General features: G+C 38.6%; 1 protein-coding gene across 3 annotated transcripts in view; it reads left to right on the plus strand.

The window, feature by feature from the left end:
* DHX29 (DExH-box helicase 29) overlaps positions 1-21,604 on the plus strand; it is a 30,143-nt gene that overhangs the window by 3,775 nt on the left and 4,764 nt on the right. For 2 of the 3 annotated variants that reach the window (XM_051804675.1, XM_051804673.1), the window contains 19 exons: positions 297-419; positions 828-954; positions 1,229-1,390; positions 2,812-2,977; positions 4,051-4,174; positions 4,599-5,195; positions 5,909-6,052; positions 6,146-6,322; positions 6,923-7,063; positions 9,580-9,724; positions 9,942-10,062; positions 11,003-11,087; positions 11,706-11,794; positions 12,178-12,306; positions 13,118-13,193; positions 15,360-15,584; positions 18,451-18,587; positions 19,228-19,321; positions 20,065-20,367. In XM_051804675.1, coding sequence (XP_051660635.1) covers positions 297-419; positions 828-954; positions 1,229-1,390; positions 2,812-2,977; positions 4,051-4,174; positions 4,599-5,195; positions 5,909-6,052; positions 6,146-6,322; positions 6,923-7,063; positions 9,580-9,724; positions 9,942-10,062; positions 11,003-11,087; positions 11,706-11,794; positions 12,178-12,306; positions 13,118-13,193; positions 15,360-15,584; positions 18,451-18,587; positions 19,228-19,321; positions 20,065-20,367 — 3,165 coding nt within the window. Of the gene's footprint in view, positions 1-293; positions 420-827; positions 955-1,228; positions 1,391-2,811; positions 2,978-4,050; positions 4,175-4,598; positions 5,196-5,908; positions 6,053-6,145; positions 6,323-6,922; positions 7,064-9,579; positions 9,725-9,941; positions 10,063-11,002; positions 11,088-11,705; positions 11,795-12,177; positions 12,307-13,117; positions 13,194-15,359; positions 15,585-18,450; positions 18,588-19,227; positions 19,322-20,064; positions 20,368-21,604 lie in introns of all 3 variants that reach the window. The other variant, XM_051804672.1, reaches the window with a different exon arrangement.

A 21,604-nucleotide genomic window follows, 5' to 3' on the forward strand; every position in this document is an offset into this window, starting at 1 on the left:
AGTTTTCCTGTGTACTCGCAGTGTTTTGATTGCTGTAGTCATTGAATCTTAAATCCAGAAATCAAAAAGATTTCGTGCAAGATTTCATTCTTTACAGCAATTACAATCATTCTGGTGTTAAGATCTATTTATGTTTATAGTGAAATATTCACCCCAGTTGGAGAAGTTTGCCCCACGATTTTTTGTTGCGTATCTTTGTATATAAAATCTTAAACATTAGTTCCTGGCAGAAAAGAGCATTGATGTTTTCACTTCCTTTTATAATTTCTTTTGACTTATATTGCTCTTCTTATAAGATGAATGTGAGGAAAGAGAAAGAAGTGAGTATGAAGGAATGGATTTTGCGATACGCTGAGCAACAGAGTGATGACGAGAAGAATGAGTCTTTGAAAGAGACAGCTGAGGAACAGTTTGACCCAGTAAGAATAGAATAATGCTTCACAAAGTCTTTCAAAAATGTCTGGTACATCTGTATGTGGGGGATTTGTTATAAGTTGGAGATTGAATACTTTTTTACATGATCTGTTTTCACAGTTGCGGGCTACTGGGTTGAAAATTCTCCTTTTCTAACTTGTTTTTCCTTTCCTCTGTTTTTTGTACTGGGTTCAAAATGTTGAATGTATTTATCTGGAAAGGCAAAATTCTTAAAATATATCTTAGTTTGATTGGGAAAGCGACTCAAATTCTGAGAGGTTTTGGCAGTTATATAAGAACTAATTGTTTCTCTATTGTATGAGCTTGGTATAAGTGACAAAAAAAATCTTCGTTTTTTTATTATAAAGTTTGTTAAAATATTCAGCTTGTAAGTAATAATTCTCTTGAAATAGAATGAGAGGTACATACATCTGTCTGCCAAGCTTTCAGAAGCAAAAGAACAAGGAAGCCTCTCCAAGCAAGACAAAGACAAGCAAGGCCAGAAGGCGGCACAGGAGAAAATAAGAAGAATTCAGCAAGGTAGAGCTGTGCAAGTTACCTGTGTTTTATTTTCTGGCCTGCGTGTTTGTTAGGCAAATAATTCTTGGAGTCAGATTGAATTGAAGATTATTTAATCCTCTTTTATGTCAGTGTGTGAAATGAGGGCCTTTCTGAATCTGTACTTTCCATGTGGATCAAATTCTAAAATGTCAGTAACATTTTACTATTTCTGGTTTTGGGTACTCAGTACGAATTAATATAATTGAGTGCTTTAAGCAGTTGGTGGTTGTAAGTTGTATCTTCTTTCTGGCAGAAATGGGAGTACTTGAAGAACATCCAGTATTTAATCCAGCTCTAAAGATTTCAAACAAACAGAAAAGCGAAAAGAAAAAAACTCCCTCACCTCAGCCTCAAGAAACCACTTTCAATTTGAGCTTGCTTGAAAAACCTGATGGTGCTGCAAAGGAAGACAAAGGTGTGTTGAAAGAGGTTCAGTAGTACAAGCTTGAAGTGTACCACAAGTTTTCAGAATTAGTTCTTATTATTCTAGGTTGTGTTGCTTTGCACTGCAGAGTCAGCAAGCTCTGATCATGAGAAAGGAAGGCGGACTACCACAGAAGGGCTCAGAGTTGTTTAAGTTGTAAAGGACATCTGAGATCAAGTCCAAAATTTGGCCAGTCACCACCTTGTCAACTAAACAATGTCACTATGTGCCCTGTCCAGTCTTTTCTTAAACACCTCCAGGGATGGTGACCCCACCACCTCCCTGGGCAGCCTGTTCCAATGCTTGACACCCTTTCCATGAAGAAATTCCTCCTAATGAGGAATGACTGACCCCCACCTGGCTACAATCTGCTTTCAGATAGTTGTAGAGAGTGATAAGGTCTCCCCTGAGCTTCCTCTTCTCCAGGCTAAACACCCTCAGCTCCCTCAGCAGCTCCTCACAGGACCTGTGCTCCAGAGCCTTCACAAGCTCTATTGCCTTTCTCTGGACATGCTGCAGCACCAAAATGTCTTTCTTGTAGTAAGGGGCCTAAAACTGAACATGGAATTCAAGGTGCACCGTCAGCAGTGCCCAGTACAGGGGGACAGTCACTGTCCTGTTGGCCAGTCACTGGTCCTGCTGGCCACACTATTGCTGATCCAGGCCAGGATGCCATTGGCCTTCTTGGCCCCCTGGGCACACTGCTGGCTCATGTTCAGCTGCTGTTGACCTTCATCCCTGGTCCTTTTCCACTGGGCAGCTTTCCAGCCACTCTTCCCCTGCCTGGGGTTGCCCTGGCACAAGGGCAGGACTTGGCACTTTTCAGCCTCGTACCATTGGCCTCAGCCCATTTATCCAGTCTGTCCAGATCCCTCTGCAGAGCCTTCCTGCCCTCCAGCAGATCAACACTCCTGCCCAGATTGGTCTCATCTGCAAACGATCAGTCTATCTCACTGACCAAGCTGACTTTAAAGGATCTGTATTTGTTTTAGTAGATTACATTGAAAGTTATTTTTGCCATCCTGTCCTGTCTAAAATTTAGATTATTTCTTTTTTCAATTGTAGTGCTAATTACTGTTTCTAGTGTCACTGTCTCATCTTTTTGAACTATTTTCATGGTAAATCTTCAAACTGTTAGATTATTTTCTAATAACCAGACTTTAACGAAAGTTCTAAAATTATTGGGTGACCAAAGATGATAAAATACTGTAACTAATTTTCTGCTAGATGCTTCTATGGGAAATGCAGGCATTTCTGTCATGCGTTATCAATACCAGTATTTCTGCAAAATGTTTCAGAAAATATTGCTGTCTAGTAAAATACATTTGAATAAAAGGTAAAAATGTTGTTGACTTCAAAGGATTGTAAAATAAACTTTAGGAGACTTAAAATGTGTCATTCTGCTCTTGTAGTGAAAAAGAAAGAACCACTAGATATAAGAAACTTTGATTATAGTGCTCGAAGTTGGACTGGTAAATCTCCAAAACAATTTTTGATTGACTGGTGCAGGAAAAATTTTCCCAAGAGTCCAAATCCTTCTTTTGAAAAGATTCCAGTTGGAAAATACTGGAAATGTAGGTATGTATTTTCTGTAACCTTTATAACTTCATTTTGGTTCATTTAAAAATAGAAAATCTGACCAATTCTGTCTTGTTGATCCAGATTTATATTAGTATTATATATATAAACTCTTTTTTAGTCCATCAGGGAGGTATTTCACTCTGGATAGCAAAAGTGACAGTTAGACTAGGTACAGTTAAAAAAAATAAGATTCTAGTGAATGATCCCTGTAAAGCTCAGATGAGATTTTTATTTATGTACTCCTGAACGAAAGGTTAGTCTGAAGCAAACCTGTGAGATAAATTTAGACAACTGACTTTTGGTATTCTCATTCAAAGTAGTATATTAAATCATAGATTCTAAGTTTATGAATACTAAAACCCCTTTGGAGATTCTTTCATAAAGTGGAAGTTAGAAATTTGTATTAAAGCTACCATAAATTTGTAGTTAAAACAGCACAGTACCTTTTAATTTTTTAAATTTCTTTCAGAAAACAAGTCTGTAATATAGTGTTATGAAGTAGAATATTATTATGTGCAAATAAAGTAGATACAACATTACAAATGAGTAATATTTCTTGAAGGAATGAAATAAAAGAACTTGTTTTCTTACTCAAGGTAAAAGCTATGAATATATTGTCCACCTAAGAATATGAGAAATTTTGCTGCTACTCTGACTAGCGTGTATCTGTTAAACAACTGTTTACATCTCAGTAGTTCATTAAATGTCATCTTGATCTATCCTAGATAGATACAAGCACACAAACAAATATTTAGTCCTTCTTCCAAGCACCTAACCTTATTGGTATGTGTATAAATACTCGTGCTTTGAAAAAAATGAAGACATTTGTTAAGAGAAAAAAAGAAGTCATAAAATCATTACTGGAATCTTTACTGAAAATATTCTGCTGTTCAATCAAACTATACCTGCTATTTCTGTTTGTAAAATATTATTGAGCAATATGAAGTTTATTTTGCTTAGTTTCTGTATTTGAATTTCACTCTTTTATTTTATACAAAAACATTAACAGGTGTACTGTTTATATAGATAGCAAAAATTGAGATAATTGCCTTTAAGAATTTCTCTTTAAGGGTCAGGATTGTCAGATCATCAGATGATATAATGGCAATGTGTCCCACAATCGTAACAGAAGATAGTATGCAAGCACAACATCTAGCTGCTACCTTGGCACTCTACCATTTAACCAAAGGACAAGTAAGATTTTGACCAATATTACTGTTCTTGGCCTGGAATCTGCCTCTGCACTTTTTTGTTATAAAACCTGTAGTTAAATTCTAAAAATAGTTTAATGATGTATTTCCCATTAAATTCTTTGCTTGTATTATATGTTAATTTGTTTTTATGTACAATCATGCGTATGCTTTGCAGCATACAGAAAGGATATTTTTTTGAAAGTAAAGCTATTCTTTCAGTGTTGTAAAGAATGCAAGCCAGTTGAAAATCAAAAATGCATTGTTGATGTTTATATTACTATTTTCATGGTTTCTGTGTTTAGAAGTAGCTCCCTACTTTTTTTTTGTCATTATCTTTTGACATTCAAGTTTGTTTACAGATAAAATATTAGCAATACTACTAAGTATGTAATAATGTAATTTTTTTCTGCTTTTTGCACCTGAAGTCAGTTCATCAGTTACTGCCTCCTACCTACCGAGATATCTGGCTAGAATGGAGGGATATTGAAAAGAAAAAGGAAGAAGAAAACAAGATAGAAACCAACAAGCCTCGTGATACCTTTATTGCTAAATTATTAAACAAACTCAAAAAACAACAGCAGCTACAGTCTGAAGACCAGCCTAAAGTATCTGAGGGTCCTGAAGATTCCTGGGAAAACTTAGTTTCTGATGAGGACTTCAGCAGTCTCTCCCTTGAGACCTCAGATGCAGATAATTTGGAACCTTCAAGGATTTTGTTCAAAAAGCTGCAAAGTTCTTCTAAATATGAGAAGCTTCTGAAAGAGAGACAAGAGTTACCTGTGTTTAAGCACAGATACTCAATCATAGAAACTCTTAAAAAACATCGAGTACTTGTTGTGGCTGGTGAAACAGGCAGTGGGAAGAGTACCCAAGTGCCCCATTTTTTGTTGGAAGACTTGTTGCTAGATGAAGGATCAAAAAAATGCAATATTGTTTGCACACAGCCCCGAAGAATCTCAGCAGTGAGTCTGGCAACCAGGGTTTGTGAAGAGCTAGGCTGCGAATCAGGACCAGGAGGAAAAGTAAGATGTGTCTGAATTCCTTTTTCTTGTCTTGATCAAATACAGGGGGCTGGATTGTTGGTACAAAGTGAAAACATTATTTCTTACACAACTAAAGAATTGGATGTTGTTTTCGCTCAAAAAGGACTTCTTGCTATGTTAGTTGTTTCTTTTCAAGTTGTCACTTGCAAACGTCTGGGTATCCATATATGATTTCTAAAATCTTTAAAGGCTAATGTAGAGCAATGGTGTTTCATAATGGGAGTGATCAAAGACTTGAGTAGATTGCCCAAAGACTGTTGCACCACTATCACTAGGGATGGAGAAAACTCCCTGGGATGGAGAATAAGGGTCCTAGCAATCCAATCTAGCCTTGAGTGAGGCTCTGCTTTGAGAGAGGCTCCCTTCCAACAGAAGTTATTTTGTTATTTGAAGAAAGCCAAAGTCCTGTATTTGTTGTGGTGATCTGTTTGTGCAAAAATATTTTTGAGACTGGCAAAGAATCCTGAAAACAACCCTGAGTTTACCAGCTCTTTGATACTCTGAATAAACTTAGTGTATTTTCCCTTTCTTAACAAAGGGAATCACTTGTAGGAAAGTGTGGCAGTCGTGCACCACACTACTTAATTAGCAACTTGTACAGTGTCTGAATCTGACAGGTATGAAGTTTCATTTAATTTTGAATATTGCTAGCTTGTATATTATTTTAAGGTATTTTTAATATTTTATTTAAGAATTCCCTGTGTGGATATCAAATTCGTATGGAATCAAGAATGGGAGAAGCCACCAGACTTCTGTACTGTACAACAGGTGTCCTGCTTCGGAAACTTCAAGAAGATGGTCTTCTTTCAAGTATATCTCATGTTATTGTAGATGAGGTTATTAATTCTTTACTATTCCGCAAAAACTATAGTTATTCTGAGCCCTGCATGTACTAAATCCTTGCTATAGATATGTTTTTCTAATTCTAGGTACACGAAAGAAGTGTCCAGTCTGATTTCTTGCTAGTTACTCTGAAAGAGATCTTGCATAAGCGCTCAGACCTGCATGTGATTTTAATGAGTGCTACTGCAGACAGTGAGAAGTTTTCCAGCTATTTCTCACATTGTCCCATTTTAAGGATTTCGGGGAGGAGTTACCCAGTTGAGGTAGGTAGATGTTTCTCTTCAGTATGCAAGACAGTTTGTATGCATGTGTACAGTGCTTGCCTGGGTAGTATCTGTAGGAAATATGTCTATATCGCTTTTTTATTACCAAGAATTCACGTCTTAAAATACATTTTTTGAGGATTTGTAACCCTTTTTCTTTTATGGAAATGTAAGATGACTTCAGGGCTTTGAAGTATAAGGTTGTAATGTTTTTTTTTCTGATGGATTTATTGATTAAAATCTGTCCATCGCTGATATTTTGATTTTTATCTATTCAACCTAGGCAGAAATGAAAACATTAAAGAATTCACCCTGCTCCCTATGCAACTTTGTCATTACACTCTGTATTTTTGTTATGCATGCAATACAGGCCATGGTAAAGTTTGTGTTAGTGATCGCATGAAAAAGTCCATTAGCAAACTTGTAGCAACTCTAAGTTTAGGTTTACAAAAATCTTAAGAAAGATGAGTTGAAATTTGCAAGACCTATTACAGCATTAAGGCATGCCCTGTTCACCTTTGTTATGTAAGCTTTAAAAAATGAAAAAAGTGCTGATCAGTTTTTGATATGCCTTGTTTCTTCTGCAAATTTTCACCAAAGATTTTCCATGTTGAAGATGTAATTGAAGCAACTGGCTATGTTCTGGAGAAAGACTCAGAATATTGTCAGAAGTTCTTGGAGGAGGAGGAGGAAGTAGCAATAAATGTTACTGTCAAAGGAGGAGGCACTACAAAGCATCAGGTAAGATAGGCATTTCTAGCTTTGACTTGGAAAATTTGACTTTTTTTTATTATTTATCATTTTGGTTCCTCAAGTGTGATTGGATTGTATAATATAAAATATTTTTCAGTTGGTAAAAGACATACACAATGGCACTCCTACAGTGGAAACCAAGTATTTATAAATGCTGCATCCTTTTGATTGTCTCTCTATCTCCTATATAGCTGGCTTGATTTTGCTGTATTTGACACTGAGTTCTGCTGTACAGATTCCCAGCTCTGGATCTATAAGCAGCAGCAGGGAAAGCATTTATTTTTTTTTTTCTGAAAGAATTCTCCTATGTAGCAAACCTAAAAACAGAAGAGTCAGGATCTTATCCTTCTTAGCTGAAAAACTCCCAAGGTGCTCCAACTTGGCATACCAAATGAGATGATTTACATGAGGTTGTTGTACAAAGCTTTTTTTGTTTAATTATGATTAATCCTTAGGTACTCTGCAGTGACAACTCTATGTGCTTCTGGATCAAAATTCTCGAAGGGGAGACTATATCAATACTATCTGATTGTGGCAGCTTAGGCTGTTCATCTAAACTATGCTCTGACTTGCTTTATCAAAATTTCTGCAGGACCATTTAGCTTGGTGTGAACAAACAGTGATGCATATGTTGAAAAATACACTCTCATGTGCTCTGCTGATTGTTTGGGTTTTTTTCCTCCCCTAGAATGGTAGTAACCTCGTACATCACAACAGCATCCTTTAGTTGTAAGGCCAAGCACTCTCATGAGTGCTGCTCCACCTTTGTGGTTTGTTTCTATTGATGCTTCAGTACAGAAGGATATGCAGTGTCAAGCTTCTTTAAGTGTATTAACAATGAAGTAATTTAAAATTGTAGAGGGTTGACACTGGCTGGATGCCGCATACCCACCAAAGCTGCTCTGTCACTCTGCTCTGCAGCTCAACAGAGGAGAGCAAATATAACATAGGGTTCATGAGCTGAGATAAGGACCGGAAGAGATCAGTCACCAATGTCTTCACAGGCAAAACAGACTTGAAGTGGGGCTCTTAATTAAATTTATTATTAACAGAATCAGAGCAGGCTAATGAGAAGTAAAATAAATCTTAAAAACACCTTCTGCCCACCCCAGCCTCCTTCCCAAGTTGTGTCTCCTCCCTCTCCCCAGCAGCACAGGGAGATATGAAATGGTGGTTATGGTCAGTTCATCACAGGTTGTTTCTGTGGCTACTCAGAGAGAGGAGTCCCTCCCCTGCTCCACCATGGGATCCCTCCCATGGGGGACAGTCCTTTGTGAACTTCTCCAATGTGAGTCCATCCCTCAGGCAATAGTTCTTCACAAACTGCTGCAACATGGGTCACTTTTCCATGGGCGCAGTCCTTCAGACACAGGCTGCTCCAGCGTGAGTCACCCACAGGCTACCAGTCCCACTAGGAAAACCTACTCCAGCATGGGCTTCTCTCTCCATGGGTCAGCAGGTCCCTGCCACGAGCTGCTCCAACATGGACTTTGCATGGGATCACAGCTTCCTTCAGGCATCCACCTGCTCTAGCCTGAGTCTCCTCCATGGGCTGCAGGTGGATCTCTACACCCTGTTGACCTCCATGGGCTGCAGGGTACAGCTGCCTCCCCATGGTCTGCACCACGGGCTGCAGGGGAACCTCAGCTCTAGTGGCTGGAGCACCTTCTTCCCCTCCTTCTCCACTGACCTTGGTGTCTGCAGAGTTGTTCACGTGTTCTCACTCCACTCTTCTCTGGCCGCAATTTCATCTGCACAATAACTTTTTTTCCCCCTTCTTAAATATGTTATCACAGAGGCATTACTGTCATGCGTGATTGGCTTGGCCTTGGCCAGAGGTGAGTCTGTCTTGGAGCCAGCTGGCATTGGCTGTACCCAGTATGGGCATAGCTTCTGGCAGCTTCTCACAGAACCCACCCTTGTAGTCCCCCTGCTACCAAAACCTGACCACACAAACCCAATACAACAGTGGCACTTAACATAGAAACTTTATGCTATGTATGTAAGATGTCTATAAACAATTAAACAGTAAATTTAAATGTATGTCTCATCTTGTAACTCTCTCCGGCTCCAAAACACTGCAGAAGTTGCCACCTAATTCATTGCAACCATTAGAGAACAGTCAAGTGAGGGAAAGGAGAGAGGGGAAACTGGTTTCTTGTACCCCAAAGGAAGAGTTTAGGAAGAAAAGTGGACATCCTACCTCAGTTTGAAGTGATACCGAACAAATGTCAGATATGGACCTGAAAACTGTTTACTTTTTGGACAGACTTTAATTTTTACTTTGTTTTTTTAATCTGGAATGTCATATAACAGCGTATACCTATGCATGTTATGTAAGTGGCTGTGATTTAATCTAACTTGCATTGGGTTTTGTGGGTAGTTAGTTAAATGTCTCTTACATCAATGTCTGTTTTAAGTGAATAGCAAATTGGTCTTCTGCTCTCTTACATTCTTCTAAAACACTAAGAATATGATCTTCTTTGCCTGCTTTTGTCTTTTAGGAATATGTCCCAGTCCAGTCTGGACCTGGTATTGATTTGGCTCCTTACTATGCGAAGTATAGCAGTCATACACAGCAGGCTATCTTGTATATGAACCCTTACAAGATCAACCTTGAACTTGTTTTGGAGTTGCTTTCATACTTAGGTACAATCTAATTCTTAAGAAGTTTATGTAGTTGGGGTTGTCCTGTGGGCTTATTTTTGAGTACTTTCTACTGATAATGAAGTACTTGAACTCATTCTTACCTGAAACATCCTAAAAAGCATTGACTGCAGAGTCTAGCATTAGTTCTTGTTGTCATGTGAAACTTTTTGCAAATGCATGTTTGTTTTAACTATATACCTGTACTGTAACTTTCCAGACAGAAGTCCCCAGTTCAAGAACATCGAGGGTGCTGTGCTGATCTTTTTACCAGGCCTTGCCCATATCCAACAGCTGTATGATCTCATTTCAACTGACAGAAGATTTAACTTGCGTGACAGGTAATACAGATATTTTCTATGGAATTAGTAGTTTAACTTACAACACAACAAATATACTCAATGTTTGCTATTCTTGAAAAAGGAAACTGGGAGTTATACCTTTGAGCTGTTTGTGCTACAAATGTCCTTTTATTATCTAAAAGTTATACAAGCAAAAATGACAGATGCTTAGGAATGGTACAGTAGTAACTTTATTTTTTTATTATATTTTTCAACAAACCTAATCACAAAGCACTTGACTACTTCTTTTCCACTTAGGGTGTGGAAGCTGCCATACCTGGGATATAGATTTCTGTGGCTTACTGGGAAGTGACTGCTTCCTGCGAAGAGCTCCAGAGACAGTAATCTACCAAGAGAAATGGCCTAGGACTGTAATGACAGATAGTTTTGAAATTTATGTTGTGGGTAACTAAAAGTTAAGACAACAGCATGAAAAGAACATTTGCAGTCAAATGCCAAAGATTCATAGATGGACTGAGATGTTAAGGTCTGGAAGAGAAGGAAAGTACAAATCTCTGTGGCTGTCTTATCCCTGAAGGCCTTTATTACTCAATCCGAAAGTTGCATGTGTTTATAGATCTGTGCAAAGTATCAATAGTGGTCCTTGTCTTGGAAGCACAATGTAAAGAGATTGAGTTCATAGACACCTAGTTCCCTTTTTTGCTAGGCTGTTGATGTAAATTAACCTAGAGTTTTGCAGTAGTAGTATTTTTCCTGTGTTTTTACTGAATAGAACAGCCCTGTGAACTAATGATGTTATTTTTATTTTGTATTGTAATAATACAGTGAGGCAGACTTTCATACCTAATCATACGAAGTTTTACTCTTTAATTGTCCATTCTAGTTGCTTTCTCCAAGCTACGGTCATCATGCTGGTCTTATTTTTTTACTGTATCTTATTTGATAAGTGTGTATTGATTACTGTAATTTCTTGTTCTAGGCACAGATTAATAGCTTTGCATTCTGTTCTTTCAACTCAAGATCAAGCAGCTGCATTTACAATACCTCCTCTTGGTATTAGAAAGGTATGATGTATTTAGAAAGTTCACCAACAAAAGGAGGAACTTGCTGTGGTTGCAATTCTGAATTGTTATAAAATCTAATCATACAGAATTATGCAACAACCAGTTCTCCCCAGAATTTTGTCACTTAAAAGAAACAATTCTAATTTGGTGGTCTGTAATGGATAGAAGATAATATGGTGTAAAAACTTGGACAGTAATCAAACAAATTTTTAAACCTGATATTTTTCTATTAACATCTTTAGTTGTTGCTTTCCTGTATTTTAACTGTTGTTAACTGGTAACTATAGCTTTTATCTAGGAAAATAGTATTTTATTTACTGCCAAACTATTTAATTAAATGTTGATCAATTTTAGAAGATACCAGCCAGTAATTTTAATGGATTATAAAACAAAAGGTGAATGTGAAATTCTTACTTAACTTTTAGTTCCTCAGTAACTGGGGAAAACCAGACCATTTTCTGAGTTATGTAGCATTTATTTATTTGTCAGATTATTTAGGGAAACACTTCTGGGTAAAAGACTTTAACCTGAAAAATTTATTCTGAAATAGTAATTTAAAAGATAACATAAATAGAAGAATTATGGAATGTCTAACAGTTTTTATGTTACTTTTTCCAGATTGTTTTGGCAACCAATATAGCAGAGACGGGTATTACAATACCAGATGTTGTCTTTGTAATTGATACTGGGAGAACAAAGGAAAATAGGTGAGAGTTTGATTTGCATCAATCATGCTGTGATTACTGTAGATATTTGGAGGTTAGTACTGCAAGAATTTTGTAATATCCTTATTAAACCACAGTTCTGGATGCAAAAATGTGCTGAGCTCATTGAACAGCTTGCAATTTAGGTACAAGTTTGGATTTTCAAATTATTTGAACAACAAGAGAAGTTGTTCATAGATGTGGAGAATCGTGATTAAGTACTGATTTAAAAATTAAGGCGATCCTTTTTATACTGTCTCAGTTTCTACACAATGTGTTGGAACAATTCTGAATTGCCAGGGAGATGAAATAATAAAAAAACTTTCACTTCCTAGTCTTTACACTTTCAAGTTATATTCAAGGTTCTTTGATTTTGAATTTTTCAGGTATCACGAAAGCAGTCAGATGAGTTCCCTGGAAGAGACCTTTGTTAGTAAAGCGAGTGCTCTGCAGCGACAAGGAAGAGCTGGACGTGTTAGGGATGGGTTCTGCTTCCGAATGTACACAAGAGAGAGGTATGGTAAACTTAGCAAGATTTTGTAGATCACATAGATATCTTTTGGGGTTTTTTATGTGTAAAGCCAAGAATTCTTGTTGAAATTCACTTTAGTTACTGCAAACTGGAAAGATTAAGCTGGAAAAAACCCCCAACCAAAACCAGAATTTGAATATTGTATGTATAAAGTGTTACAATAGTTTTTGTTTCACATTTTTAAAAGAGGTTTCTTTTATTCTTAGTATCTCTATTATGTGTTTTGAAAAAAATATTTATAATTAAAGGAAAAGTACGGCACCAGGGAATTGTGGAACATCAACTTTTGACAGCACCTACTGCCTCACATCCAGTAGGGGCAAACCTTACCTCCTGAACTTCAAATTTTTTATCAGACTGATCTGTGGGTTTCTGAAGTGGTTTCTGTCTCTATGGATAAGATATGGGGGCAGAATTAGTTTCTGTCACTGCAGTGAATAACGTTTTTCCTGCTTCTTTGAAAGTCTGAAGCAGCTTTCAGCTGAAAAATAATTAAGGTTAAAGTATTGTGATACAACCAATGGACTGGGCATTTTAGCTTCATACAGGATTTCCAGTTTGAGAGCTATGCATTTTACAGGCTGGTTTGAAAATTGGGGTCTTACTGCCTTTCCCTCTCTGACTAAAACTCTTGCTTTCAAAGCTACGACACATGCCTTAATTCAAAGGATGAATAGCTTACCCGTGCTGCTCCTCCTGCCATGCCCTTCAAAAGAATATCTATGAAGAATGACCATGTGAAATTCAAATATTAAATTGAATGTATGCGATTCTATGTTTTTATGACATTGCAGGTTTGAAAGTTTCATGGAATATTCTGTTCCAGAAATACTGCGTGTGCCTTTGGAGGAATTATGCCTTCATATTATGGTATGGATTTTTGGTTTTGGAATTGCTAACTTTCTGTGATGGGTTGACCTTGGCTGGACACCAGGTGCCCACCAGAGTCTCTCTATTGCTACCCTTCTCAACTGAGAAAATATAATGAAAGGCTCATAGACAGAGTTAAGGACAGGGAGAGATCACTCACCAGTTACTGTTACAGGCAAAACAGACTTAATTTGGGGAAATTAATTGAATTTATAATCAATCAAGTCAGAGTAAGATAATGAGAAGTAAAACCTAAATCTTATAAATGTTTTCCACCTTCCTGGCCTTAACTTTATTTCCAATTCCCTACCCTCCAACAGAGCAGAGGGACAGGGAAGAGGGATTACCGACATTTCATCACAGATTACTTCTGCTGCGGCTTCCTCCTCAGAGGGAGGATTCCTTCCCCTGCTTAAGCTTGGGGTCCCTCCCACAGCAGAGAGTCCGCAATGAACTTCTACAATGTGAATCTTTCCCACAGGTTACAGTTTTTCATTAAGTGCTCCAATGAAGGTCCCCCACAGGGTCATACATCCGGCCAGCAAACCTGCTCTAGGGTGGGCTCCTCTCTCTGGGAAGCCACAGGTCCTGCCAGGAGGCTGCTCCAGTGTGGGCTTCCCATGGTGTCACAGCCTCCTTCAGGCACCCATCTGCTCAGGCATGGGCTCCACCATGGACCTCCACAGGCTGCAGGGGAACAGTCTTCCTCACCATGGTCTTCCCCATGGGCTGTATGCTGCAGCATGCTGAAGCACCTCCTCCCTTCTCTGGCTGCAGTTTGCTTCTATGCAGTAACTTATCCCAGAGGTGTTACCCCTGTCTCTGATGGGTTTGGCGTGGTGGGTCTGTCCTGGAACCAGCTAGCATTGGCTTCACTGGACATGGAGGAAGCTTCTAGCAGCTTCCCACAGTCATCCCTACTACCAAAACATGTTGTCTAAGTTTTACTTGGCTCCCCACCAAGTCCCAGACCCAACACCAAAATACCTCCAGCACAGAGCTAAGGAAAAAAAAAACATGAAAAATCCAAACTAGCCAAACCTATATGAAAATAAATGTATTTACGTTATATACAACTATATACAGTTGAAATACCATGCACAACTCCAAGGGAAAGAGAAGGGGGGAGGAAAAGGGAACAAAACCAAAATAAAATATACACAATCAATAACCCAAGATCTAGCAACTAAAGAATTAGCATAGCAAAAGTATATCCTACTGCTCTCCTTGGGACAACAGAAAATCACGCTGGAACAACCGCTGGCAACCTCCACCTCCCAAGGTCGACAAGGCCTCACCAGGCCTCACTCCCCAACACGGCAGACCCGACAGCAGGCAACCCGCACCTCCAGAGCCACTGGCAGGGAAGAGAGCAAAGCCTTGTCCTTATTTCTTCTTTATAGCCCTGGCTTATGTAAAAATCGTAGAGAATACCGGGTAATCTGGCTACTTCCTTGGTTACAAACTGGTCACCAAGGAAGGCCTAGACTGAAACTACCACACGTGTCCACAGAAGCCCAAGGCACCTTGCTAGCTAAAAATACTGTCCATGCCTTTGTACCTTCATACTGCTGTCTGTTTTGGAATCGCTGACCTTATTAGCTAAAAAGGTCTGCTAAAACAGACCTAATCCAGTGTAATTACTCAGTGGGGCTTCTCCCACAAGGTCAGGGGGTAACTCAGCACTTGAGTGCTGGAAAATCCAGAGCATGCTATTCAGTGAGAATAGTGTGCTATACAATTCCAGCTTGTCTGAGAGTCAGAATTCAAACTTAGTTAAATAGCATTTCTGCTTTAGGGGGCAATTCCATTACCTCTCTCCATGTCTTAAGTGAGTAAGATATGCATGGGAAAACTGGCAACCTGGTGAATTAGTGCTAGATTGAACTGTATCCCATCAGGTTTGAGTGTCCTGCTCATCAGTGATCACCGATAACACACTTCTCTGAACAGTGGTCGTGCCGTATGAAGTCTTTCCAAACAAGTTTTGTAAACCTGATGTGGGGCACGTCAGCTATCCAGGAAACAATAGGCTTGTTTAGAAGGGAGAGAGTGTGAGCTTTTGATTGCAGGAACAGCTTTCCAGTTGTTTTTTTTTTTTTAGCTACTAGAAAAGTTTTTTATTATAAGTTTTTATATTGAAATACATACCCTTTTACTCCACAGAAATGCAATCTTGGCTCTCCTGAGGATTTTCTTTCCAGAGCATTAGACCCACCACAGCAGCAAGTAATTGGTAATGCAATGAATCTACTGAGGAAGATTGGGGCTTGTCAGTTAAACGAGCCCAAGCTGACTCCATTGGGCCAGCACCTTGCAGCCCTTCCTGTTAATGTAAAGATTGGCAAAATGCTTATATTTGGTGCTATATTTGGCTGCTTGGATCCTGTGGTGAGTAAAAATAAATTTTATCTAAATTTTAAAAAGTGTAGAAATTGTTAACTCTTTGTAATTAACCTGATTTTTTTCAATGTGATATCTTGAAAAGATGATGCAAGAAATTAAAATGTTTATTTTAGGGTGAGGGCAGCCAAGTATCATGGAGGGGAATAATCTGAGTATTTTTTATGGTTGGACTTAATTATTTTAAAGGTCTTCTTCAACCTAAAATGATTCTATTATTTTAAACTCCTAAGTACTGTTCACAAGGTATAGTCAGGCTTGGTCTTCAGTTCTGTGGTGATCCCAGGGAGTCTAATTCTTATAGAAAAAGTCCTCTTACTTATGGGTTAGGCAGTCTGGATTACCCCACAGTTTGTGGGCCAAGAACATGCTGATGTAAAGTTACTGAAAATAATTGACGTGGTAATTTATTTTATAAAGACTGTAGCATAGTTTGCATTTTCACTTAATCCATTTAATTCATTGCAAATTAGTAGGAAACATGGGTATGTTAGTTGCTAGAAAGTGGAAGTTAAAATTCTCAATATTTCCTGTTAATGTGGTATAATGTAAAGCAATTGATTGATTTGGTCTTCATTGTATCGGGTACTGCTCTGTCATTTGGCAGAACATTTTGTGTGAGTTTTGAGATTTAATATTTTTTTATCCATGTATGTAAGGCATTATGTAAGCAGTGGCTTTAATATAGCAAGTACTGAATTCTGTGTAGGAAATTTTTATAGTGCTAAGTTTTCCTTGAAATTTAGTAGAAGATAAACTATCATTAAATATTACATATTGTGCATAGAGTGCAAGAGCTAGTGATCCTCAGGCTCAAGAAATAGGGCAAGGAAGACAATAGATGGGCATGGATGAGTTGAGACCTGCTGGTCAAACTTAAGGGCAACAGGCAAATGCACAGGCAGTGGAAGCAAGAACAGGTATTCTGAGAAGACTGTAGGGATGCAGTCTGTTTGTGTAGGAATGCAGTGAGGAAGACCAAGGCAAAGCTGGAGCTGAACTTGGAAGGGACACAAAGAAGAACAAGAAGTGCTTATAGAGGTATGCTGGCCAGAAAAAGAAGGTCAAAGAAAGTGTTCCCTCCTGGTGAACAAGGCTGACCAGCTGGTAACAATGGATGAGGAGAAGGCTGGGGGACTCAATAGCATTTTTGCCTTGGTTTTCAATGACAGCCTCTCTTGCCGCACTTCTTGAGTGGGTAGAATGCAAGATGGGGACTGGGGCAGCAAAGTCCCTCCCACTGTTACAGAGGTTCAGGTTCCTGACCACCTGAGGAACCTGAATCTATGTAACTGTAAGGAAGCTGATGAGGTGGATTACAGAGTCGTGAGGGAATTGGCTGGTGTAGTTGCCAAACCACTTGCCATGATGTTCAGAAAGTTTATAGGCTGTCAGGTGAAGTTCCTGGTGACTGGAGAAAGTCACTAGGGACATTTTACTCACCTTTTTTAAAAAAGAGTGGAAAGTAGGACCCTGAGAACTACTGACCCATCAACCTCACCTCATGGAACAGATCTTCCTAGGTATATACTAAGGGACATGGAGGACAGGGAGGTGATTCGAGACAGCCAGCACAGCTTCACCAAAGGCAAGTTCTGCCTGACCAATGTAGTGCCCTTCTATGATGGAGTGACTATATCAGTTGGCAAAGGAAGGGCCACAGATGTCCTGGCCTTCTGTGAAACCTTTGACACAGTCCCTCACAACATCCTTCTCTTTAAATTGTACAGAGATGGATTTGATGGGTGGAGTTTAGATGGATAAGAAACTGGTCACGTCCAGAGGGTAGCGGTCAACAGCTGAGTCCCAATGGATATCAGTGACCACTATGAATATCGATGGATATTCGTAGTGGGACCAGCATTATTTAATATCTTGATTAATGTAGACAAAGGGATCAAGTGCACCCTCAGCAAATTTGCTGATGACCCCAAAGTGAGTGGTGTGATTGACACACCTGAAGGATGGGATGCCATGCAGAGGAACCTGGACAAGCTGGAGAAGCGCATGCGAAGCTCATGAGGTTCAATAAAGCCAAGTTCAAGGCGCTGTACCTGGTTTGGGGCAACAACCAGTATCAGTCCAATCTGGGGGATGAAGATATTGAGAGCAGCACTACTGAGAAGGACTTGGGGGTGCTGGTGAATGAGAGGCTGGACATGACCCAGCAATTGGCACTTGCAGCCCAGAAAGCCAGATGTATCCTGGGCTGGTGGCCAGCAGGTTGAGGGAGGTGATTCTGCCCGTCTACTCTGCCCTCTGCCCTCGTGAGACCCCACCTGGAGCTCTGAGGTCCGCAAAATACAAAGGACGTGGAGCTGCTGGAGCAAGACCAGAGGAGGCCATGATGATGATCAGAGAGATAGAGCACCTCTCCTGTGAGGAAAGGCTAAGGAATTTGGGGTTGTTAAACCTGGAGAAGAGAAGGCTTTGGGATGACCTAAGCCTTTCAGTACCTGAAGAGTGTTAACGAGGGACTTTTTACAAGGGCGTGTAGTGACAGAACAAGAGAGAATGGCTTTAAACTGAAAGAGGGTAGGTTTAGGTTAGATACTAGGAATCCTTTACTGTGAAGGTGGTGAAGGCACTGGGACAGGTTGCCCAGAGAAGGTGTGGATGTCCCATCCCTAGACATGTTCAAGGCCAGGTTGGGTGGGACTTTGAGCAACCTGGTGTAGTAGAAGGTGTCCCTGCCTGTGTCAGGGGCTTGGAATTAGATAATCTTTAAGGTCCCTTCTGACCTAAACAGATCTATAATTCTCTGCTAACAGTAAAAATTTAAAGCCATTTGTATTATAAGCCTGTAAGGTTGTAATAAAATACTGTTAAGTAATGTGTACTTTACTAATTGCAGGCAACTCTGGCTGCTGTTATGACAGAAAAATCCCCATTTACTACACCAATTGGTCGAAAAGATGAAGCAGATCTTGCAAAATCATCTCTAGCTATGGCAGTTTCAGACCATATAACAATCTACAACGCTTATCTGGGGTAAATGATAATTCTGTGCTTATAGTGACTTGTAGATAACACTTAAGCAATGCCATTATGTAAAGAATCCTTAATATCTCCTCTTGAACTCCCTTCACTTCAGGTATTTCTCTTCAGAATAACAATAGATTGTCAAATACTGTAACACAAAAGGATAGCTTGCTTAGTATTTTATTCTTTAACTCATTTTAACACTGCTGACACACATACAGGGGTTTACTGTGTCAGTTTTTCCTAGTGTGTAAAGTGTTTTGCTTGCTGTTTGTGGTATTCTAACCAGAATATCTTGTATTTGGTAAAGTACAAAAGTATAAAATGACATACATTTTTTTTTTCTCTTTAGGGTATTGTCACTAAGTCTCAAAAATGACACCTGAATTTTGTTTCAGCTGTCAAGGAATGTGTGTTTTTTGAGTGAAAATCACCTTGTATTTTTGTTAGTATCTTGTCCAATCTATATTACAGGCATGTTCTCTTGAGTGCCCTTAGACCAACAGCATTCATCTTCATGAATGCAACTTATTTTAGAGTGGAGAATGCTGACCAAAAAACATCATTCCTTTTTAACTTACTACTGTTTCTATTGTTATACTCTTGATGGGATTCTTCTTGCTGTAATAAGACAGGATTTTTTCCTTAGGTGGAAAAGGGCTCGACAGGAAGGGGGATATCGTGCTGAAATGACTTACTGCAGAAAAAATTTCCTGAATAGGACTTCACTGTTAACTCTGGAGGTAAACTGAATAATTATGCTTTGCACTTGTAAGTTATTTGTTAAAATTTCCCTCTGAAATGTCATTCCCTTTTAAAGAGGTTATTACAGTTATTATTTAGACAAGATAAAAGCAAGTGGAATGCTAGGTACTGAAGAAATGCACACCCTCAATTGAGGTAGCTGTGTCTGTATTTGAGTTTTGATGTGGACACTTCGGTATACGGTTTTGCAGTCACTACCATTGGAGAAACTAGGCCTTACTTTCACCAAGGAATCAAAACTTTATGAATTAAAGTATTCATATTGTGTTATTTTTTCAATCAAACAATAGGTCTGTTAACACTTAATTTGAAAGATGAACCACAAACTTATGTAAATGGACTTTTATTTTTGGTGAGAAAACGTTTTAATTGATCTTCTGTATTTAAGTTTGGGTCACTGAGCACTTCTAAGCAGAAGTGGATCTTTGATGCAAATGTATCTTTTCATTTTAACTGAAAAGAGGTATGAGATTTAGTATTTGCAGCATATATAGTTCCATATATCTGATCCTATATTCCAGATACAGGATTATGTTATAGATAATGTTTTTCTCATAAAAATAGCCAGTATTCCCATGTAGCTGCAGAAAATACAAGTGGTTTTTCTAGTAAGAGATTTTCCCCTGAAGAGCATGAATAATTCAGACAAAGTGTTGTTACCTGCTGTTGGAGTATATAACTTTTTAAATTGAAAATTTTACTAATACCTTATTAATTTCAGGATGTGAAGCAGGAACTCATAAGGGTGGTCAGAGCAGCAGGGTTCACAGCACCTACAACACAATGTGGATGGGACGCAAATGGAGTCACACGATCCCTTTCTCTCAGTGAAATAGCTCTTCTTAAAGCTGTGTTGACTGCTGGGCTGTATGACAATGTAGGAAAAATACTATATATGAAGTCTGTAGATATTACAGAGAAACTGGCTTGTACTGTAGAAACTGCTCAGGGTAAAGCGCAAGTGCATCCCTCCTCTGTAAACCGTGACTTACAGACATATGGATGGCTGCTTTACCAGGAGAAGGTAAGTTGAACATAAGTGAATGTAGCTGATACCTTGTGTAGAGTTATGCCTCTAATATACTGTACACTAGTGTATGTTATTTAATGACTGAATGTTTTCTTTAACTTAAAGAGTCTTTTATTATCTAATGATCCTAAAGTCCATAAAAATCAATCAACGCAGTGCTGGAGAAAAAGAAAATAAGGCTGAAGATCATCAACAAATTTGTTCATAGTGAAACTGGTAATTAGAAACGGAAAGAACTTGCTGTGTATCATTTAACTTGATAGTATCACTGACCTTTTTGAATACAGTCCTGTTGATTTAAATATCATGTGTAGTAGTAAACTTCAAAATGTCTTTTCTCTTTTACTGTTCAAAGCAGACTCTAAGATTTTGACACTTGGTACTGAACTCACATACTCCAGTAATAAAATGAAATAGCCAATTATGTAATTGACTGCTGAACTCCCTAAGTTAATTTCATTTTTTTTCTGTCACTTTCTTCCTCCTTGTCTGCTGTTTGCTGAATTCAAGTGTTTATATTTAGTTACACTTCCAGTACAGCAAAATTTTGTCAGCAGTTGCTTAATGCCCAAATTTGCTGTAGAGAAGCAGGAAATACTAGACTTTTTAATGCACATGAAGTGATAGTATTTTTTTGAGAGCTGAAAGTATTTCTTGTCCTCAAGAACCTTATAGTGTAGGGACAAGACAGCAATTAAGGTAGGTAAGTTACTCTATTGAACAGTGGAACAAACAAAGCCTGCACTTCTGTATGAAAGTGCACTCTTTTTGTTTCCTTTCTTTCCACTGCAACTCATTCCTCTCCCTTTCTGATTTATCTGTGAGAGGCTCCAAAGCCAGAAGCAGTGCATGCTGAGCCCCATAGTAGTTAACTATGTGTGTGTGTCAGTGTGTCTGTGTATTTACCACATTTATGCAAGTGCATATATGAATATAGATAGACTGAAAAAACAGTTACTCTCAAGAGTAATGTATAACATAAGAGCTTTACCTGCCTTTTATTTCAGTAGTTTTACTACTTTTGATGTTCTTTCTATGAACATCAGTAGGGTAACGTTACCTTTCCATTTGAACTTTAACAAGATAACTATGGCTTTAGCTAGTTTCCTGGTAGTGTATAAGCCTGTCACTTGCTTAGAGGTGAGTTATTTTATGTGGTCTGCAGTGGACAAATAACCATTGATTGTTTGTGTGCAATAACTTGAGTTGGTTGGATCTTGAAAAGGAAAAA

The sequence above is a fragment of the Manacus candei genome, unplaced genomic scaffold (genome assembly GCF_025592945.1).
Source record: "Manacus candei isolate 608988 ecotype Guabito, Panama unplaced genomic scaffold, ASM2559294v1 h1tg000061l, whole genome shotgun sequence".
Lineage (NCBI taxonomy): Eukaryota > Metazoa > Chordata > Aves > Passeriformes > Pipridae > Manacus > Manacus candei.